Source organism: Ursus americanus, chromosome 12 (assembly GCF_024610735.1).
Source record: "Ursus americanus isolate L20-20 chromosome 12, mUrsAme1.1.p, whole genome shotgun sequence".
Lineage (NCBI taxonomy): Eukaryota > Metazoa > Chordata > Mammalia > Carnivora > Ursidae > Ursus > Ursus americanus.
The window spans coordinates 41,884,786-41,902,927 of NC_142138.1; the positions used below are offsets into that span (position 1 = coordinate 41,884,786).

The 18,142-nt window shown below is 36.3% G+C and overlaps 1 protein-coding gene across 3 annotated transcripts in view; it reads left to right on the plus strand.

Annotated features, from left to right (window-relative positions):
* ZNF326 (zinc finger protein 326) overlaps window positions 1-18,142 on the plus strand; it is a 46,391-nt gene that overhangs the window by 16,612 nt on the left and 11,637 nt on the right. For all 3 annotated transcript variants that reach the window (XM_045801819.2, XM_087866091.1, XM_087866092.1), the window contains 5 exons: window positions 2,706-2,817; window positions 8,088-8,235; window positions 9,894-9,993; window positions 11,946-12,076; window positions 13,714-13,809. In XM_045801819.2, the coding sequence (XP_045657775.2) occupies window positions 2,706-2,817; window positions 8,088-8,235; window positions 9,894-9,993; window positions 11,946-12,076; window positions 13,714-13,809 (587 nt within the window). The remainder of the gene's footprint in view (window positions 1-2,705; window positions 2,818-8,087; window positions 8,236-9,893; window positions 9,994-11,945; window positions 12,077-13,713; window positions 13,810-18,142) is intronic.

Here is an 18,142-nt window from a genome sequence, read left to right on the forward strand (position 1 = left end):
GTACTTGATTTCATGTAGAGATACATTACACAGTTAAAAAATAAAATACAACAACATAGATGAGTAACAGAGTAATCTGCCTCTGAACTTTTTTTATAAAAAAACTTTACTGATTCACATACTCTACAATTCACCCATATACAGTGTGCAACAACCCATTGGTTTTTAGTGTATTCACAGATACATGCAAATATCACCATAATCAATTTGAGAACATTTTCATCACCTCACAGAGACTTGGTACCCTTTAGGCATTATTCCCTACACACACCACAGCCCAGAGCAACCACTAACTTACTTTCTATCTTTATCTATTTCTGTATTCTAGACTTTCATATGAAAAAAAGTCATGTAGAATGTGGACTTTTGTGACAGGCTTCTTTCACTTAGCATAATCTTCCAAGGTTCATCCAAGTTATAGCATGTATCAGTACTTCATTCCATTTTATGGCTGGAAATATTCCATTATATGAACATACCACATTTTCTTTATCCATTCATTCATTGATATGTATTTGGGTTGCTTCTACCTTTTGGCTACAATGAATAGCGCTGCTATAAACATCTGTATATAAGTTTCTATATGAACTCGTGTTTTCATTTTATATATCCTAGGTATATATTCAAGAGAAGAATTGCTGAATCATATGGTAATTGTGTAATCATTTGAGGAGCAACATGTTTTCCAAAGCAGCTGCACCATTTAACATTCCCACTAGCAGTGTATGAGAGTTCTGATTTCTCTGTATCCTCACTAAAGACTTATCTGTCTTTATGATTCTAGCCGTGCAGGTAGTATGAAGTGATAGATATCTCATTATGGTCTTGATTTACAATTCCCTGATAACTAATGGTAGGGCATTTTTTTTCTTGTGTTTATTGGTTTATTCCTATATTTTTCTTGGAAAAATGCCTGTTTAGAGGCTTTGCTCACTTTTCAGTTGGGCTATTTGTCTTTTTATTGAGTTGCAAAAATTCTTTATATATTCTAGACATAGTTCCCTTTTCATCTGTGTGATTCGTAAATATCATCTGTCACTCTGTGTTGCCTTTTCACTCTTCTGATGGTATCCTTTGAAGCACAAAAGTTTTTAATTTTGATAAAGTCCAATTTATCTATTTTTTCTTTTGTGGCTCAGTTCTTTTGGTTTTCTATCTAAGAATTCCTTGCCAAATTCAAAGTCATGAAGGTATACTTTTATAATTATAGCTCTTACCTTTAGGTCTTGCACTTTCACATTTGCATGTGGCTATCGTGTTGCCCAGCACCATTTGTTGAAAAGACTCTTCTCTCCCAAATGAATAATTTTGGCATCCCTGCTAAAAACCAGATGACCATAGTTTTATGAATTTATTTCTGGACTCTCAGTTCTGTTCTGATCTATATGTCTGTCTTTGTGCCAGTACAACAAGGTCTTGTTACCGTGGCTTTGTAGTGAGTCTTGAAATCATGAGTGTGAGTGCTTCTATTTTGTTTTTCTTTTTAGGATTGTTTCCACTGTTTTAGATCCCTTACAATTTCCTGTGAACTTTAGAACCAGCTTGTCAGTTTTTGCAAAGAAGTCAGGTGGAATTCTGACAGGGATTGTGCTAAATCTATAGATCAGTTTGGGGAGTATAACCATCTGAACAATGTTAAGTCTGCAGATCTATGAACCACTTATGTAGTTTTTCCATTTACTTAGATCTTCTTTAACTTCTTTCAACAATGTTTTGTAGTTTTTGAGGTATAAGTTCTACACTTCTTTTGTTAAATTTATTCCTGAGTATCTAGTATTGTTGATGTTAACGTGAATGAAATGGTTTTCTGAATTTCATTTTCAGGTTGGCTCTTGATTTTTTCTCAACAATGTAAAGTTGGAAATGTGACTATCTCTAAGAGTTGTCATGTCTGCAAGATTAAAAGCAAATTAATTTTCCAGAAGAAACACACCATTTCCTGGTACCAGGAACCATGAAAAATTTCTTCCCTTTGTCCTCTAAAGGGGATTCTGTGTAATGGGACAATACTATATCCTCAACAGTAGCTCCCAACAACAAATTTAACACCCAAGACAAAACTCTGAATCAAAATCATGTGAGAAGCCCCTGATTCCATCCTAAATAAGGATTTAGGGAAGAGAGGTAGACCAGGGCATGTGCATTTTTAAAGATCTATTTGTTTGTTTATTTGTTTGTTTGTATATCTGAGAGAGTGTGTGCAAGTTGGAGGAACAGAGGGGCAGGGAGAGGGAGGGGGAAAGAATCTCAAGCAGACTCCTCGCTGAGCACGGACGGGCTCCGTGTCCAAACCCTGAGATCCTGACCTGAGCTGAAACCAGGAATTGGAGGCTTAACTGATGAGCCATCTAGGCGCCCCAGGGCATGTGCATTTTTAAAAAGTATCTTTGGGTAATTTTGATGTTCATGACTGATTAGTACTATACCAGGTGATTCACAGGTTTAACTTCTACAATTGTAATTACCATGTAGTTTGTCATATGAACCAGAAAATAATTATCTAAAAGTACTGAATTCATGATGATGGTATTCAAATGAGTGAAGTTTGAGAAATACTGGTTAGTCTCAAACTCTGATTTTTCTGGTGAGTTCAATTTAGATTGTGATCAGCAAATAAACCTTGCATGTCTATACTTTATGAAGTGCAAACTGAAAACGGAGAATGGAAAAATGATTTTTAGTTTTGACTTTTGCTGATATCCTAGCAAAAACTGATCCTAAAAATGAGGAAGAAGAAAAGCGACGAATTGAGGCTCGGCGAGAGAAACAAAGGCGCAGAAGAGAAAAAAACAGTGAGAAGTACGGAGATGGATACAGGTTTGTGTTTAGTAGAGTCTGAAAATTGGTCTCATTAAAAACAGTTTCCTAGAAAATGCAAATACATCAGTTGGCATGTGAAAAAATTCATAAGGGTCAAATGAAAATGTTTGATCAAAGATTTTTGGTATTATATGCATTCACTACTTAGAAAATATAAGAAAAAAGATTCCATTCATAATGGTAATCCAAAAATAAAAAATACCTGGAAATACAGTATTCTTAAAAAGAAATACATGTCATTAACATGAAGAAAACCACAAAGTCTTGAGATTTGAATACATGGAGACATAGTGATATTCTTGGATAGGAAAACTAAATATTTAGAAATGTAACAGGTGTTGTCAATCTTGATTCCAAAGAAGATTCTGTAAAAGAAGAGTAAATGAGTAGGTACTAGCTTTTCTAGATAATTGAAACATTAGAAAGCTGTCATAGTTAAAAATATGTGGCACTAGAAAAAGGTCATTGGTATAATAGAATTATTAACTTGTAAATACATGTGTTATATGTAAGAATATAATAAATAGTAAAGAAGAGGTTACAAACAAAAGGGGAATTGCTTTAAAAAAGGGGGGAGGGATTGCTTGAACAGCTGAACAATAAGAAGAGAAATAGTTTAGATCCTCTTATACCATTGAAGATGAATCCAGGTGGATTAAAGAACCTACAAAATGGAAAATAACAGGAAATTAAAATAGAATATTTATAAATAATCACTGCAGAAGTTCCCCCCTCCCCAGGCTTAAAAGTTATAGAATAAATTACAAAGGAAATAATGACCACATTAGTTTAAATAAAAATATAAAACTTGAAAGCAGACTTAGAAAATATTATAAACACAAGAAATGATTAATGTCTAAGATAAATATCGCCTAACCAGTATTTTTTTTTTTGAGAGAGGAGAGAGAGTATAGGGGGAAAGGCAGAGGGAGAGAGAGAATCTTTATTTATTTATTTATTTATTTATTCGACAGAGATAGAGATAGCCAGCGAGAGAGGGAACACAAGCAGGGGGAGCGGGAGAGGAAGAAGCAGGCTCATACCTGAAGAGCCTGATGTGGGGCTTGATCCCATAACGCTGGGATCACGCCCTGAGCCGAAGGCAGGCGCTTAACCGCTGTGCCACCCAGGCGCCCCGGAGAGAGAGAATCTTAAGCAGATTCCACACTCACCAAGGAGTCTGATCCGGGGCTTGATCTCAGGGTCCTGAGATCACAACCTGAGCTGAAATCAAAGAGTCTGATGCTTAACTGACTGAACCACCCAGGTACCCCTGACCAATAATTTTTAAAAAGGAGGAAAACAAGATGCCCAGTACCTGATTGGTTGAAGGAACAACAGCTAGTTAATTTTTGGGAAAATGTTGAAACTCACTGTAAGATAAACTGGAAATTTAAATAATAGCATGGCATTTTGTTAGGAGAAAAGAAACATTGACTTACTAACAAGGATATAGTCAAAGCACACTATTATAATTTGCTGGTAACCAAATAATAGGTTATAATTACTGGGAAGCAATTTAGCAGGTTATTTATTTGTTTGTTTATTTTGAGAGAGAGAGAAGGAGGGGGGAAGGGAGGGGCAGAGGGAGAAGGAGAGAGAATCTTAAGTAGGCTCCACGCCCAGCACCGAGCCCAGTGTGGGGCTCCATCTCACAGCCCTGAGAGCCTAACAGGAGCCAGAATCAAGAGTCAGAAGCTTAACTGACTGAGCCACCCAGGTGCCCCCAATTTAGCAGTGTTTAAAAATGTCTAGAATTTTTTTTATAGTCACTGATCTCTCCAAGAAAATAATATAAAAGTATAAAAGTTTAATCTAAAAAGATGCCCATTACAGAATTGTTTATAATAGCTCCAAACGTGAAACAAATACCAGCAATAGCAAGTGGTCAAGTATATGTAAGTTTTGACACTTCCTATTATGGGCTCTTAGGCCATTGTCGAAAATGAAGGTTATAAAGCCTGTAGTAACATGGAGAATATGCAGGCAAAGTAGAAAAAGTGATATATACAATATATAAAATATGCATGGAAAAGTCTAAAAAAAATTTTTTGAAGGACAGTAATTGATATTTTTTTTATCATCTTTCTCTGAAATTACTGCTTATGCTAGGAAAATAAAGATTATAGAATTTAAAAATAAATTCAATGTATTTTCTATTCAGAATATAGTTTTGCTCTTTTTTTTTTAAACAATTTTTATTTATTTGAGATAGAGAACGAGTTAGAGAGAGAGTGCAAGAAGGGGGGCTCTCCATTGAGCAGGGAGCCTGACACGGGGCTCGATCCCAGGACCCCGGGATCATGACCTGAGCTGAAGGCAGATGCTTCACCAACAGCCACCCAGTCACCCCAGTTTTGCCCTTTAAAAGTTAATTTGTCTTGTGTAGCATGAGGGGAATGAATATTATACATCAGTGAATTTTCTAGGTGTCTTTATGTTAGTTCAGAAGATAACATTTTAAAGCAGCATCTGCGGGGCGCCTGGGTGGCGCAGTTGTTAAGCATCTGCCTTCGGCTCAGGGCATGATCCCGGGTTCCTGGGATCAAGCCCCACATCGGGCTCCTATGCTGGGAGCCTGGTTCTTCCTCTCCCACTCCCCCTGCCTGTGTTCCCTCTCTCGCTGGCTATCTCTGTCTCTGTCAAATAAATAAATAAAATCTTTAAAAATAAATAAATTAATTAATAAATTAATTATAAAAAGCAGCATCTGCAGACCTTTCCATGGAGATATTTTTTAAATTGTCTGTTTTCTTCCATATAAAACAGGATATTTCTTGTTACTGCTTGGTTTTAGTATATATGTTGAATTTATTTATGAAAAATGTAGTAAAAGAAAATTCACTGGCATCTAAATTCCCAGATTTTTTTGTTTGCTTATACTGTCTTTGATTTTAGCGAGCTTGGTATTACAGTTGGCCCATAAACAACATGGGGGTTAAGGGCCGCAACCCTCCACACAGTCACAAATCCATGTTTAACTTTGGATTCCCACAAAACTGCTAATAGCCATCTGTTGACTAGAAGCCTTACTGATAACATAAAACAGTTGATTTAACACATATTTTGTATGTTACAGGTATTATATAGTCTGTTAAAATAAAGCTAGAGAAAAGAAAATACTAAGAAAATCCTGAGAGAAAATACGTTTACAGAACTGTGCTGTAAAAAAATCTGCATAAAAGGAACCTGTGCATTTCAAACTGCTGTTGTTCAAGGGTCAACTGTACTTGTATAATGTTTGTGCCCAGCTTCAAAAACCTTTTCTTATGTTCTTTCTGATTTGTTACTCATAATTTGTAAACAAGATTAAGCTTATTAAGAATTAACTCATGAAAAGGAGTTCTAGTTTTAAGAGGCAGCTAGTTTTGGTCCTTATGAGTATCTCTGCCACTTTGGATAGAATTCCTTCTTTTGACAGGGGTAGAAACAAACTGAAATGAACTCTGTTTCAGGTGTGTAGGACTCTGGAGATGTTTTACATTATAAGATTGATTTTTCTATTTACCCTATGAATACTTCCCCCTTTAAAAATTGTAGCTTTGGATAGGCTATATCCATGTTAATATAATAAATGTGTGACTTGGAGAAAATGAAAGAACTGAACTTTGATTTAGCTGTTTTCTCCATAACTAAATATAAATCTGAGGATATAAGCCAAAGAATGTCAGTTCAATTAAATTGTCATTTTAGTATAAGAATCATTTAAAATAGTCTAAAATTATTTTAATTTATCAGAGCAGTTTTATTTTGAGGTAGGAGGGTAAGAGATTGACAGTAAATAACTATTCTTATGATACGTTCTTTTTGGCTCTTTGAATGCTTTCAATATAATAAAGAAGAAGGGAACCTGGGGGGATCAGGACAAGGGTGTGACAGGTATAGACAACAGTATATGGGGAAGAGTGCCAAAAGAGAAGTACAAAGTGTCGTACAGGAGATGACTTCTCAGTAGGAGTGCAGGAAAATCAGGGAAATGGATGGAGGTGGTATTTGAACTGACTTGGGGGGGTAAGATTGCAGTGGGAGCTGTTAGGCAGCCCAGGTAGAGGGCATGGCTCGAGGTCAAATCAAAGAAGCAGGATGTTTCATTGATATTCAAGAAATGGAAAGCTGTGTAGATTGAAAATGAGTCTACTGGGGGTTGAAAAGTGTAATCTAATTTAAACAGTGAAGACATACTATGTGCCAGATACTGTTAAAGGTATTTAGTGGGTAAAGCCAAAAAGATACAGGAGAGATTAAAAACTTTCTTAAATGGCAACTGAAAATATTTTGACTTGGTTTTTGAGGCTTAAGTCCATGAAGCCGGTAAGTCTTTTGAGCAATGAAGTACTGTTACCTCCTTTAGGAAGTGACAATTATTGATTGAATTATTACTATGTGCCAGGAACTGTCCTAAGGGCTTTCTGTATATTAATTTTTTTTAATCCTTACAATACTTCTGTAAGGGTTCTCATCTCATTAAGATCAGGAAACTAAGGTCCAGAGAAGTTAAGTAATTTGCCCAAAATCACACAAGAGGACTGGGATATAAACCCAGCAGCAGGCTCCAGATCCCATAATCTTAACCAGGAAAATAAATATAATAGTGGTATAAAGAATTAATTGGAAAATGAAGACTGGAGACAAACCAGTTAAGAAACTGTTGTCATAATTCAAGGAAAAGGAAATAACAAAAATACATAAGACAGGAACACTTTATGGGAGGAAAAGGGGAAATTCATATTGGAGTGGCTCCTGAGCTTCTAAATTTGTCTCGTCCAGGCTTATCAGTCATCCTGAAGTGGTCCTTAGAGGGCAGGCTTTTGCTCACCCAAGAGCTCCAGGGGAGTGAATTGTGGTTGTCTGGTGATCCACCTGCTTTTGTTGATACTGCCTTGGTGGATTGCAAGCTCAAGAGTGGAACAGAACATAAGTAGTGGAAGTTTGGAACTTTGTATTTTTTGAAGTTTGCTTTGGCTTTCCAACTAGTCTAGGCTTAAAATGGATAGCTTAGGACTAGATTAAGTAGATCCACTGATTCCATTGTTTGTACCCAGAAGCTCCAGGGTGGGCCAGAAATGCAAAGTGGTACAGTAACAGTGTTGTCCAAATAGGTATTTAAAGAAATACTGGTTTTTCTGACTTCAGCTACATTTACATCAACCATAAAATGGAATAAAGGAAATCATTTATGCTGGTAAAATTAGTTTTATTGGTATGGTCTTATGAACTCTGAGTAAATAAGGTAATAGTTAAAGAAAAACTTCTTTTTTTCTTTATAGAATGGCATTCACATGTTCATTTTGTAAATTCCGGACGTTTGAAGAAAAAGATATTGAACTACATCTGGAAAGTTCTTCACATCAGGAAACACTAGATCATATTCAGAAACAAACCAAATTTGATAAAGTAGTTATGGAGTTTTTGCATGTAAGTAGTTGTTTTTAAAGTGAGAAGCACTTTATCCAATATTTTAATTTTTTACTTTTTCAGTTTCCCATCTCTTCCCCATTTTAAATTTCTAAAAATTTAGTTTACTGTTTACTTAAAGAGTTCTTAAAAAAAATTGCCCAGCATTAGACGTGAATTCCTCTGTAATATATTTTAGATTTGTAATTTGAGAGAACATTTTATGTTTTTCATGTTAGTTTCTAGCAGAGGTGTCAGGAAAAGAATTCCTTTAACAACTGTTTATTGATGCAGAATCAGCTATCATTCACTGAGCGTCTACTCTGTACCTTGTGCTGTGCTGGGTGCTTTCATTCATTGTTTCATTTGATCCTCATCACAACTCCTTTTTATCATGAAAGATCATGCTCAGAGCTACAGTGTAGTGTCAGTCTGAATTCAGAGCCAGAGAGTGGGTGTCTGTTTGGTGTCCTTTATATAATCAATGTGTGTTCACCAGTTCAACAGATTTTATTGAATCCTTAACAAAGGGTGCTGTGCAGGGACTGAAGACACAGATACCACCCTCTGTGAACTAACAGTAATTGGAAAGAGATCATGCTCATATATCCACAGATGGCACAGTTAAGTTGAAGGGCCAGGAGTGAGAGTGTAGGCAGTGGGGTTTGGAGAAGGGGAGGATAGTTGGGGCCAGGGATGCTTAAAGAAGGGACTAGAGCTGGATTGCTAATTGTACATACAGTTAATTTGGACAAAAGCATGGAATTGTTACGGGGTTAGAAATACAATGATCATTCCTTCATATCCTTGCAGAATTGTGTCCCTTTACAAACATTTCTTTCTGTAATTTCATTCCTTAAACTGGTTCCTAGTTGTCATTTAGGACTTAAGTACTCAACTGCCTTGAGATCTCTTAACTCTTCTAGTTCTCTTTGATTTCTCTTGTTCTTTATGCCTAAAATACATTTTTTTCTTTATAAATTTTTATTTAAATTCTAGTTAGTTTAAATACAATGCAGTATTGGTTTAAGGAGTAGAATTCAGTGATTCAGTGATACATATAACACCCAGTGCTCATCATAAGTGCCCTCCTTAGTACCCATCCCCCATCTAGCCCACCCCCCCACCCACCTCCAACCGTCAACCCTCAGTTTGTTCTACATTTTTGAGTGTCTCTTGGTTTGTTTCCCTCTCTCTCTTTCTTTTCCCTTCCTTTTTCTATGTTCATCTGTTTTGTTTCCAAATTTAATTTAATTCCACATGTGAGTGAAAGGAATCTGTTGTATTTGTCTTTTCTGACTGGCTTATTTTGCTTAGCATAAAGCTCCATCCACATCATGGCAAATGGCATGATTTCATTCTTTTTGATGGCTGAGTAATATTACACTGTATGTATACACCACATCTTTATCCATTCATCAGTCAGTGGACATTTGGGCTCTTTCCATAGTGTGGCTATTGTTGATATAAAATACATTTTGAAAGCAAAAACTTTTTATAAGTGTCTTAGTAATTTCTTTGTATTTTATGATAGTCTTTTACTGAATTGTAAGCTCCTTGAGAATAGGTATTAGTTCTTACATAACAGATATTATCTTCTGTAGGCTGAGTTTGGTGCTAAGCATATTCTCAGTGCTCACTGAAAAACTTTTTGGGTTTCTTCCTATTTTGTTTTATAGGAATGTATGGTGAATAAATTCAAGAAAACATCTATTCGTAAGCAACAGACAAATAATCAAACAGAAGTAGTTAAAATAATTGAAAAAGATGTTATGGAAGGTAAGTATTTAAACAAATTATTTTAGAAATTTACATGTGTTTTTTTACATACCATACTGTATTTCAGTGTAAATGATGCCTGCTGGAGTGATGGAGTACATAGTCAAATGTGGTAGGCGTGAGGTTATTAGAGATGAACTCTTTGACTTCCTCTTCTTACGCTTACAAGTTTATCACTACCATTATGTCTGTCACTTCAGTTACAAGAAAAATCAGCTTTTCCTCTAGATGGAAATGAATTCTTCCATCTGTCTTCTTTCTGTCTTATTCCTTCTCATCTCTTTAAGGACTTCTGCTTAAATAGTGAACTCTTCTGTTTTTTAGTCTGTCTTTCTTTTTTGATTCTGTTTCTGAAGCCTACGCTTTTATCTTTAGAAAAGAAAAAAAAAACAACTCCAAAGAAAAAGAAAAAAAGACACTAGTTCCTCTAAAACTTGCTTTTCTTCTTGAACAGCTGTGCTTCTTTAAGCATAGTCCACACTGATCGGTTTATTCATTGCCCGTTACTATTTCTCCACAGTAGATCACTGGTCTCCTGAAACTGCTGTGATAGAGATTTCTGACACCAGCTTCAGTAGGGTCTTCTGAATCATTATCTTACTTCTACAGCATTTTTTACTGTTCTTTGTGAATCTGCTTCCTCCCCTGGATTCTGTGGTATATCACTGTCCTGATGTTCTTTATTCCCTTGCTGTTGTTTACTTGTGGTTTCCTTTCTCTTCGAGGCTTTTAGAAGTTGGTATTTCCCTCTCTTCTTCCTTAGTTCCATTATCTTCTCTTTTTGTATTCCTTCCTCATGATTCATCTATTTGCAGAGCTTCAACTAACACCTCTATTTGATTACTTATACATTATATCCCTAGCACAGACCTCTCGTGAACCCTAGTCTCGAACATCCAACTGCCTATTGACTTCTCTCTTTAGCAGTCTCACAAAATGCGTGCGTCAGAAAAAATTGGTATACTCTTTGAGCATCCTCCACCCCATAAAGAAAACAAAACAAAAACCCTGTTGACCTGTCTTTTATTTACCTTGGAAGGTGGCCCCACCACCAAGCCAGAAGTATGAAGTTAGTCCTAAGTAATTTTACTTTACTATATCTGTAACATTGTATCTTACCACTTCTGTCTTTTAAATATCTTCCAGGTCTGCTTCTTTACCTCTTTAAATATTACCTTTGTTCAAATCTCTATCTTTTCTCTTGGCAATTTTTATTTTCTTAACCAGTTTCCTTACTCCTAATCTTTCTTATCTCTAATTCTCCTGCATGATTTTTATTACTTCAAGAATTTTAGCTGGTTCCCCATCCTCTACAGGATAAATTTCAAATTCCTATATGCCTGGCATACAAAGATCTCCATGGTATAGGCCCCGCTCTTTTTCTCTCTTTTGTCCTTTCTTTATTCTCAGTGCCCCAGCCATACTGAATTACTTGCAATTCCCATAAAGTGCAATTTCCTCGCACCTTTCCCTTGCATATATTTATACCTTTACCTGTAATAAATCTTGATCACAGTTTTCAAGATCCAGCATGTATTTTGTTTCTTGTGAATCCAGTCTTGGCATCTTTTTTCCTATCCCTTTGCACCCACATTTATTATGGAAATTCTTCTTTTTTTGTTTTTTTTACTACAAAATCAACATTTGTTTTCTTTTATACTATATTTTTAGGGGATGGCCTTCTAGGCCTCAGAACATGATTGTATAACATGATTAGGAAATACAATGTAATTATACTTTCTAATTTTATCTGTTATCCATATTTTTGATCTATATGTGCAGATTTATGAGATGTGGTAGAAAAAGTCAACATAACCTACATACTTTGATCCTTTTTTGGGAAGAAGGGGTTATAAATAACCATGGAAACAAAATAATAAAAACTTCTTTTGTCAGAAATAAGAATATGTAAATCATTACTTTTCTTATTAATAACTGGCTTTCTTTTGTAGGTGTTACTGCAGATGATCACATGATGAAAGTAGAGACTGTTCACTGCAGTGCGTGCAGTGTGTATATCCCTGCTTTACACAGTTCAGTGCAGCAGCACTTAAAATCTCCTGACCATATCAAAGGGAAACAGGTAAGTTTTGATTTATCTTAATGAAGTCATTGAATTATTCATCAATCCTTTATTGTCCTTTAAAGGCCGTTGTTTCACACCGCCCTGCTTGTATACAGCCCTATTAATCTCATGTGTAAAAAACTAAAGATACCTAGAGAGGCAGTGTAGCCTAGTAGTTAAGCATGGTGGTTAAGATTGGACTCTGGAGCAAGAATTCCTGGGTTTGAATTCTGGTTCAGTATGTAAGTGTGGTAAGCAAGTAAATTAACTTTTCTCTGTCTAAGCTTCCTTATCTATAAAATGGGGATGCATAATCATTCTACTCTTACATGACTGTTTAAAGATTAAGTTAGTTAAAGTATAAAAAACACTTAAAATGGTACCTGACTGGTATAAGCATTATGTAGTGTAAGCTTACATAGTGTAAGCCTTCAGAAAATCATTGCTGTTGAATTGTTCTTTTATGAACACTTTTTAAGTTGGTACAAAACAGTTCTATGAGGAAAGAGAGAGAGAGAGAGAGAGAGTGTGTGTGTGTGTGTGTGTGTGAAGTCAAAAAAGCAAGAAAAGATTTGATTATAACGTATGTTTTTCTGATGTCTGGGAAAAATAAACTAGTATTATCAGTTACTATCTATTGTTACATTTCTGAGTAGAATTTACTTATGCTAGGAATGATGTACTGTTTTCTTTTTGATTGGCATATTTCTGCTCTTACATTGGTTGATTTCATTTAGTCCAGTTTATTTCAAATAAGTTTATATTGTGGGAAACTAGCTTGTTTGAGAAGCAAATGTAAAAATTCAAGTGTTAAAGACTTAAGTTTTATTTATTTTTTTAGATTTATTTAGAGAGAGAGAGAGCGAGAGTGTGCGTGCGCGCATCTGCGTGTGTGCACAAGCGAGCAGGGGGGAAGGGGCAGTGGGAAAGAGAATCCTGAAGCAGACTCTCCACTGAGAGTGGAACCTGACCTGGGGCTCAGTCCCATGACCTCAGCTGAAGTCAAGACGACTCTTGATGCCACTTAACAGACTGAGCCTCCTAGGCGCCCCTAAAGACTTAAGTTTTAAGTAGAGCATGACTGAGTCTTAAATTCATATTTTGTATTGATGTGATCCTCATTTAACTCAGACTTTGTTAGCCACTTTAAGCACATATAATCTTTTAAAAATCTTTGTGCTTTCTCTTCTCTTTTGAAATTCCCCTGACACCTTTTTGGCAACTAGACATTCTATATTATTGCCTTTCCTCCTTTGGATAATATAGTCTAATGCTAACTACCGTCCAGAGGATGACTAATTACTCTAGCAGTATGAAATTTTGATAGCATGAAAATTAGTAGTTGGAAGAGTTGGAGCAGGGCGAAGTGCATGTGGAGTGGGAAGGAGAGAAAGCAATTATCTAGTAGATCTAGATGAATCGTATTTGGTGACTGGGTGTTTTTTAATGAGTCTGATTGGCTGGTTGAATCTCCATTGTTTTAATCCATGGATAATTTAGATTGTGGTCACAGTAGCTGTTGTTGCTTTATAGCTTAATTTGCGAGAAAGTAAATAATTTAAATCCAAGAATTTGAGCATACAGTGTTGTTTTAATTATAGAAATATTTTCATGGTATGGTTTTCAATTACCTCAGTATGTTCTATTTTTCATAGGCTTATAAGGAGCAAATAAAAAGAGAAAGTGTCTTGACTGCTACAAGCATTTTAAATAATCCGATAGTGAAGGCGCGATATGAACGTTTTGTTAAGGTAAGATTTTAGGGCAAAGCCTTTTTAGCTTATATTGTAGTATCTTTATAATTAAATGGTGACATAGTAACTATGATGTCTAAATACAGTGCAACATTAGGAAGAATTTTACTTAATATCTTGCATATAAGTGAAACATCTTTTTTCCTAATTGTTGGGATTTGTTGGGTGAGGGAATAATGAGCCATTCCTCTCTTGTCCCTTTCTCACTCTGGATCATTTGAGAGATATGCAGGAGTCTGATAGATCAAAATGTCAGCTTTATTCTTGATTTTTATTTTATTTTTTATTTTTAAAGATTTTATTTATTTATTTGAGTTAGAGAGAGTACGAGTTGGGGGGCAGATGGAGAGGGAGAAGCAGACTCCCCGCTGAGCAGGGAGCCCAACACAGGCCCCGATCTCAGGACCCCAGTGTCATGAGCTGAGTGGAAGGCAGATGCTTAACTGACTGAGCCACCCATGTGCCCCTATTCTTGATTTTTAAGAAAGGACGACTTGGGGGATTTGTCTTACATGTGTAGTTACTGTGGATCTTTTGTATTTCATTTCTAAGTTAGATAAACTTACCTTTCCCCAGCCTCTGTTACTGGTTCAGCTAGATAGGCAGTAGGCTCCCCCTAATTTACCACATGGCCTCCAACAGGCTAGAATGCACCTTTTCTGTTGCTAGGAAGACCCAAAAGAGGGGACCCAGAAAGGACTGAGTTGTACATGCCCAGTGTCTTCTTCCAAGCATACTAATTGGATAAGTTGTTCTTCCTTGGATAAAAGTTGGAGGGGAAACAGGAGGTCAGATAGGCTGCTTCAGGAAAAGCTCCCTCATGGAATCAGGAGGCCAGAAGAGGTTTACCCTGAATGTTAGTAAACACAGATGTGAACAATTAGGTACACCTGGCACACTGCTTCTAAGAATTTTTAGCCACGTGCTATTATAGGTAATCCTTCTTTACATAAAATTCTTTGCATATTATGTATACTTACTGTACAAATAAGAATTTACTATTATTTAGGAAATTAACAGAAATAACATTTTAGAGGTTAGCTTAATGAGTCTTTGTAAAACCTCATTTAAAATCATTCTACACTGAAGAGAGCTGTTATGTTGAAAATTTGTAAGTCTATTATTTACATTTATAACTTAATCTTGATTTTATAATCAAGATTAGAGAAGTTTTGTTTATCTTGGCTATTGTAGCGATTAACAGGTACTCAGTGAAGAAGCCTGATATATATATATATATATTTAACGACCATTAACTTATTCTACCTCAACCAAGTGACTTACAAGCTGAATAAATCTCAGTTCTTTCAGCTTGTTCCTGAGGGTCCTATTTTCTGATTTGTCATATTTGTCACTTTTACTACATTTCTTGGCACCATTTTTAAAAGGTGAATGCAGAAATTGTAACAGAGTAATGCAGTCCAACAACAACAACAAAAAAAATAGTGACTGCAGCCCTAATTGAAATTCAATTTTTTGGGAGATATGGCATCAAAAAGGTAAGAGCATCATTGCTAAATTAGGAAAAATTAGATTTTTATCCTTGCTATATCACAAACTTTTGAAAAGTTAATAATAATTTCTTTCTTTCTTTTTTTTTTTTTTTTAAAGATTTTATTTATTTATTAGAGAGAGAGATAGCCAGTGAGAGAGGGAACACAGGCCGGGGGAGTGGGAGAGGAAGAAGCAGGCTCCCAGCGGAGGAGCCCGGTATGGGGCTCGATCCCAGGACTCTGGGATCATGCCCTGAGCGGAAGGCAGACGCTTAACTGCTGTGCCACCCAGGCGCCCCAATAGTTTCTATTGATGCATGAAAGTAATATTTAATGAGAGATGAATACAATTGTGAGTTTCTATGTAGACTTTCCAAGCTACACTTGACAGTTACTTCATGGAGTGAGAGACATCACTGGTGGGAATGTCTTGCTCATGTGCATATTGTGAAAGAAAGTACCTGAACTGAGAAGTCTTCTAGAATTTTTTTTACTGTGAATGTGATCCACAGACCAACAATATTAGCATCTCCTGGGAGTTCATTAGAAATGCAGTTTCATTTGAATAAGATCCCAGTTGATTCATAAATATGCTAAAATTCAAGAAGCACTGGTGTCACGGAACTCAGTGATACCCTTTGTTCAGCTTTCCTATCTGCTCTGTTCCCTGCTGTTATTCCCCCAGAACATTCTCTGCCCATGGTCAGCTCTGGTCATCACTTAAAACTCTTTCACCTTTAAGTGTTCTCAGTCTGACAAAATATCTTTTTTAATCATTGTCCCATGAAAATAATCAGTTCATCAATTTCCCCTGTTTTTCCAACTGTATCACCTTGTTCTGTCTTCATGCCCTGGTGTGGATACTCATGGTCAGGCCTTATAACAATGCAGTGCTGCCCTTCTAAAATTCCTCACTTACCTACCACTTAGCAGTTCCCAGCACTATGCCATCTATGGTTAGCTTTTTGTTGTTCTTGTTGTTAAAGATTTTATTTATTTGAGAGAGAGAGAGCGTGCACAAGGCGGGGGTGGGGGGAGGCAGAGGAAGAAGCAGACTCCCCACTGAGCAGGAAGCCTGACGCAGAGCTCCATCCCAGGACCTGGAGATCATGACCTGAGCCGAAGGCAGACACTTAACCCACTGAGCCACCCAGGTTCCCCTATGGTTAGCTTTATTAACTGTCTTGCTACAAATGTCATGGAATTATACCAGTACTGTCTGTTCTAGATTTTCACTGCAGTTCGCAGTGATTTTGTCTATTACCAATCAGTTTAATCTCCTTCCTACAGTGGCTGTTTCAAAGCTTTTCCGCTCTTAACATATCTAGATTTCATCCCTACTCCCTTTACTTACCATGTTGTTACCACTTCTTTTGCTTTAGGAAGATTGAGAACATTAGACATGAACTGTAAGTTTTCTCCTTCCTGCATTAGATTTATGTACCTTACTCTCACCTTTATGGTTATCTGTGAAGAAAGATAGCCCCTTTTTGCCTTTCATCTATATTCTTGCTTCATTAGTTTCTCTCTCCTTGCTTGTATCTTACCTCTTCTCTGTTTTTTATTTTATTTTTCTACAAACAGACATGCTTATAAGTTCCCTAAGCTAAAAATGACTTTTCCTACTCTGCCTGTTCCCATCTTTTTTCTTATTACCGTATTTAGAAAGGTAGTTTACCTTGAGTTGTGCTCTTCACTTCCTCTCTTTAACCTGGTAGTTCTCAATTGGAATTATGTAATTAGAATTCCTTGTGAAGCTTAAGTCAAACAGAAAACTGCCTAGGCCCTCTTGTAGGCCTTCTGAATTAGAGTTTCCCAAACTTCTCTGATTAGTATCTAGTGAAATGCTTCTTAAATGTGCAGGTTATCAGATCTCTCCCCTGGAAAATTTTCATTCAAGAGGTCTGAAATTGATTCAGGAACTTGTGTTTTTAGCAAGAGCTCTAGCACTTGACTAAATTAAAGTCTCAGATTGTGGGACTTGGGCCTGTGGGTTTTGAGAGCTTAGAGGACATTACGAAGACTTGTTCTTGGCCAGTCCTTGCTGTCTAGCTTCCACTTACATCGTACTTTGGGAACTGCCCTCAGATAACTGGTGACTTAATTTTCAAATACATTTTTTTTAACATTTTATTATTTACTATTTTAAACATATGGAAGTGGATAGTGTAATAAATCCCTCAAGTACCCACACTCAACTTTGATAATTATCAACTCTAGTGACCTTTTTCAGTTCTTTTCTAGTATTACCTGTTGGCATTATTTGACACTGTTAATCTGTCACTTATATTCTTGAAACTTTGTTTTGCCAGATAATATTTTACTATCCTGGGTTTCCTCCTGCACTGAGTATTTTTCCCCCTAACTTCTGTCCCTATGTATAGGCATTTTCATTGGGTTTTGATCATCAGCCCTTTTATTCTGCTTACTTCCCTGGCCCTTTTATTCTACTTATTTCCCTGGCCTCACTATTCACTGTGTGCAAACAGTTCACAAATCTCAGTGTCTTACTTTGAACTCTCTTCTGAGTTGTGAATTTCTAGCTGCCTCTTAGACATTTAGACATCTTAAATTCTAATTATATACAGCATACATCTGCTTCTTCCACTTTCCCTATCCTAATTTACATATTCTGTTAATGGTGCCGCTACATCTTTTACACTTTCCTTTCCTGGCTTAGTAGAGTACCCCGTCACTAGTATTTCTTCTCTTAGGACTTCAGTTTATCCTGTGGATTCCTACCTGATGGGTCTTGAAATATAGCACCAGGCTTATACGTTTTTGGTTAATAACCTTCATTGCCTCTTCATTTCTTACTATATTAATATAGCCTTCTG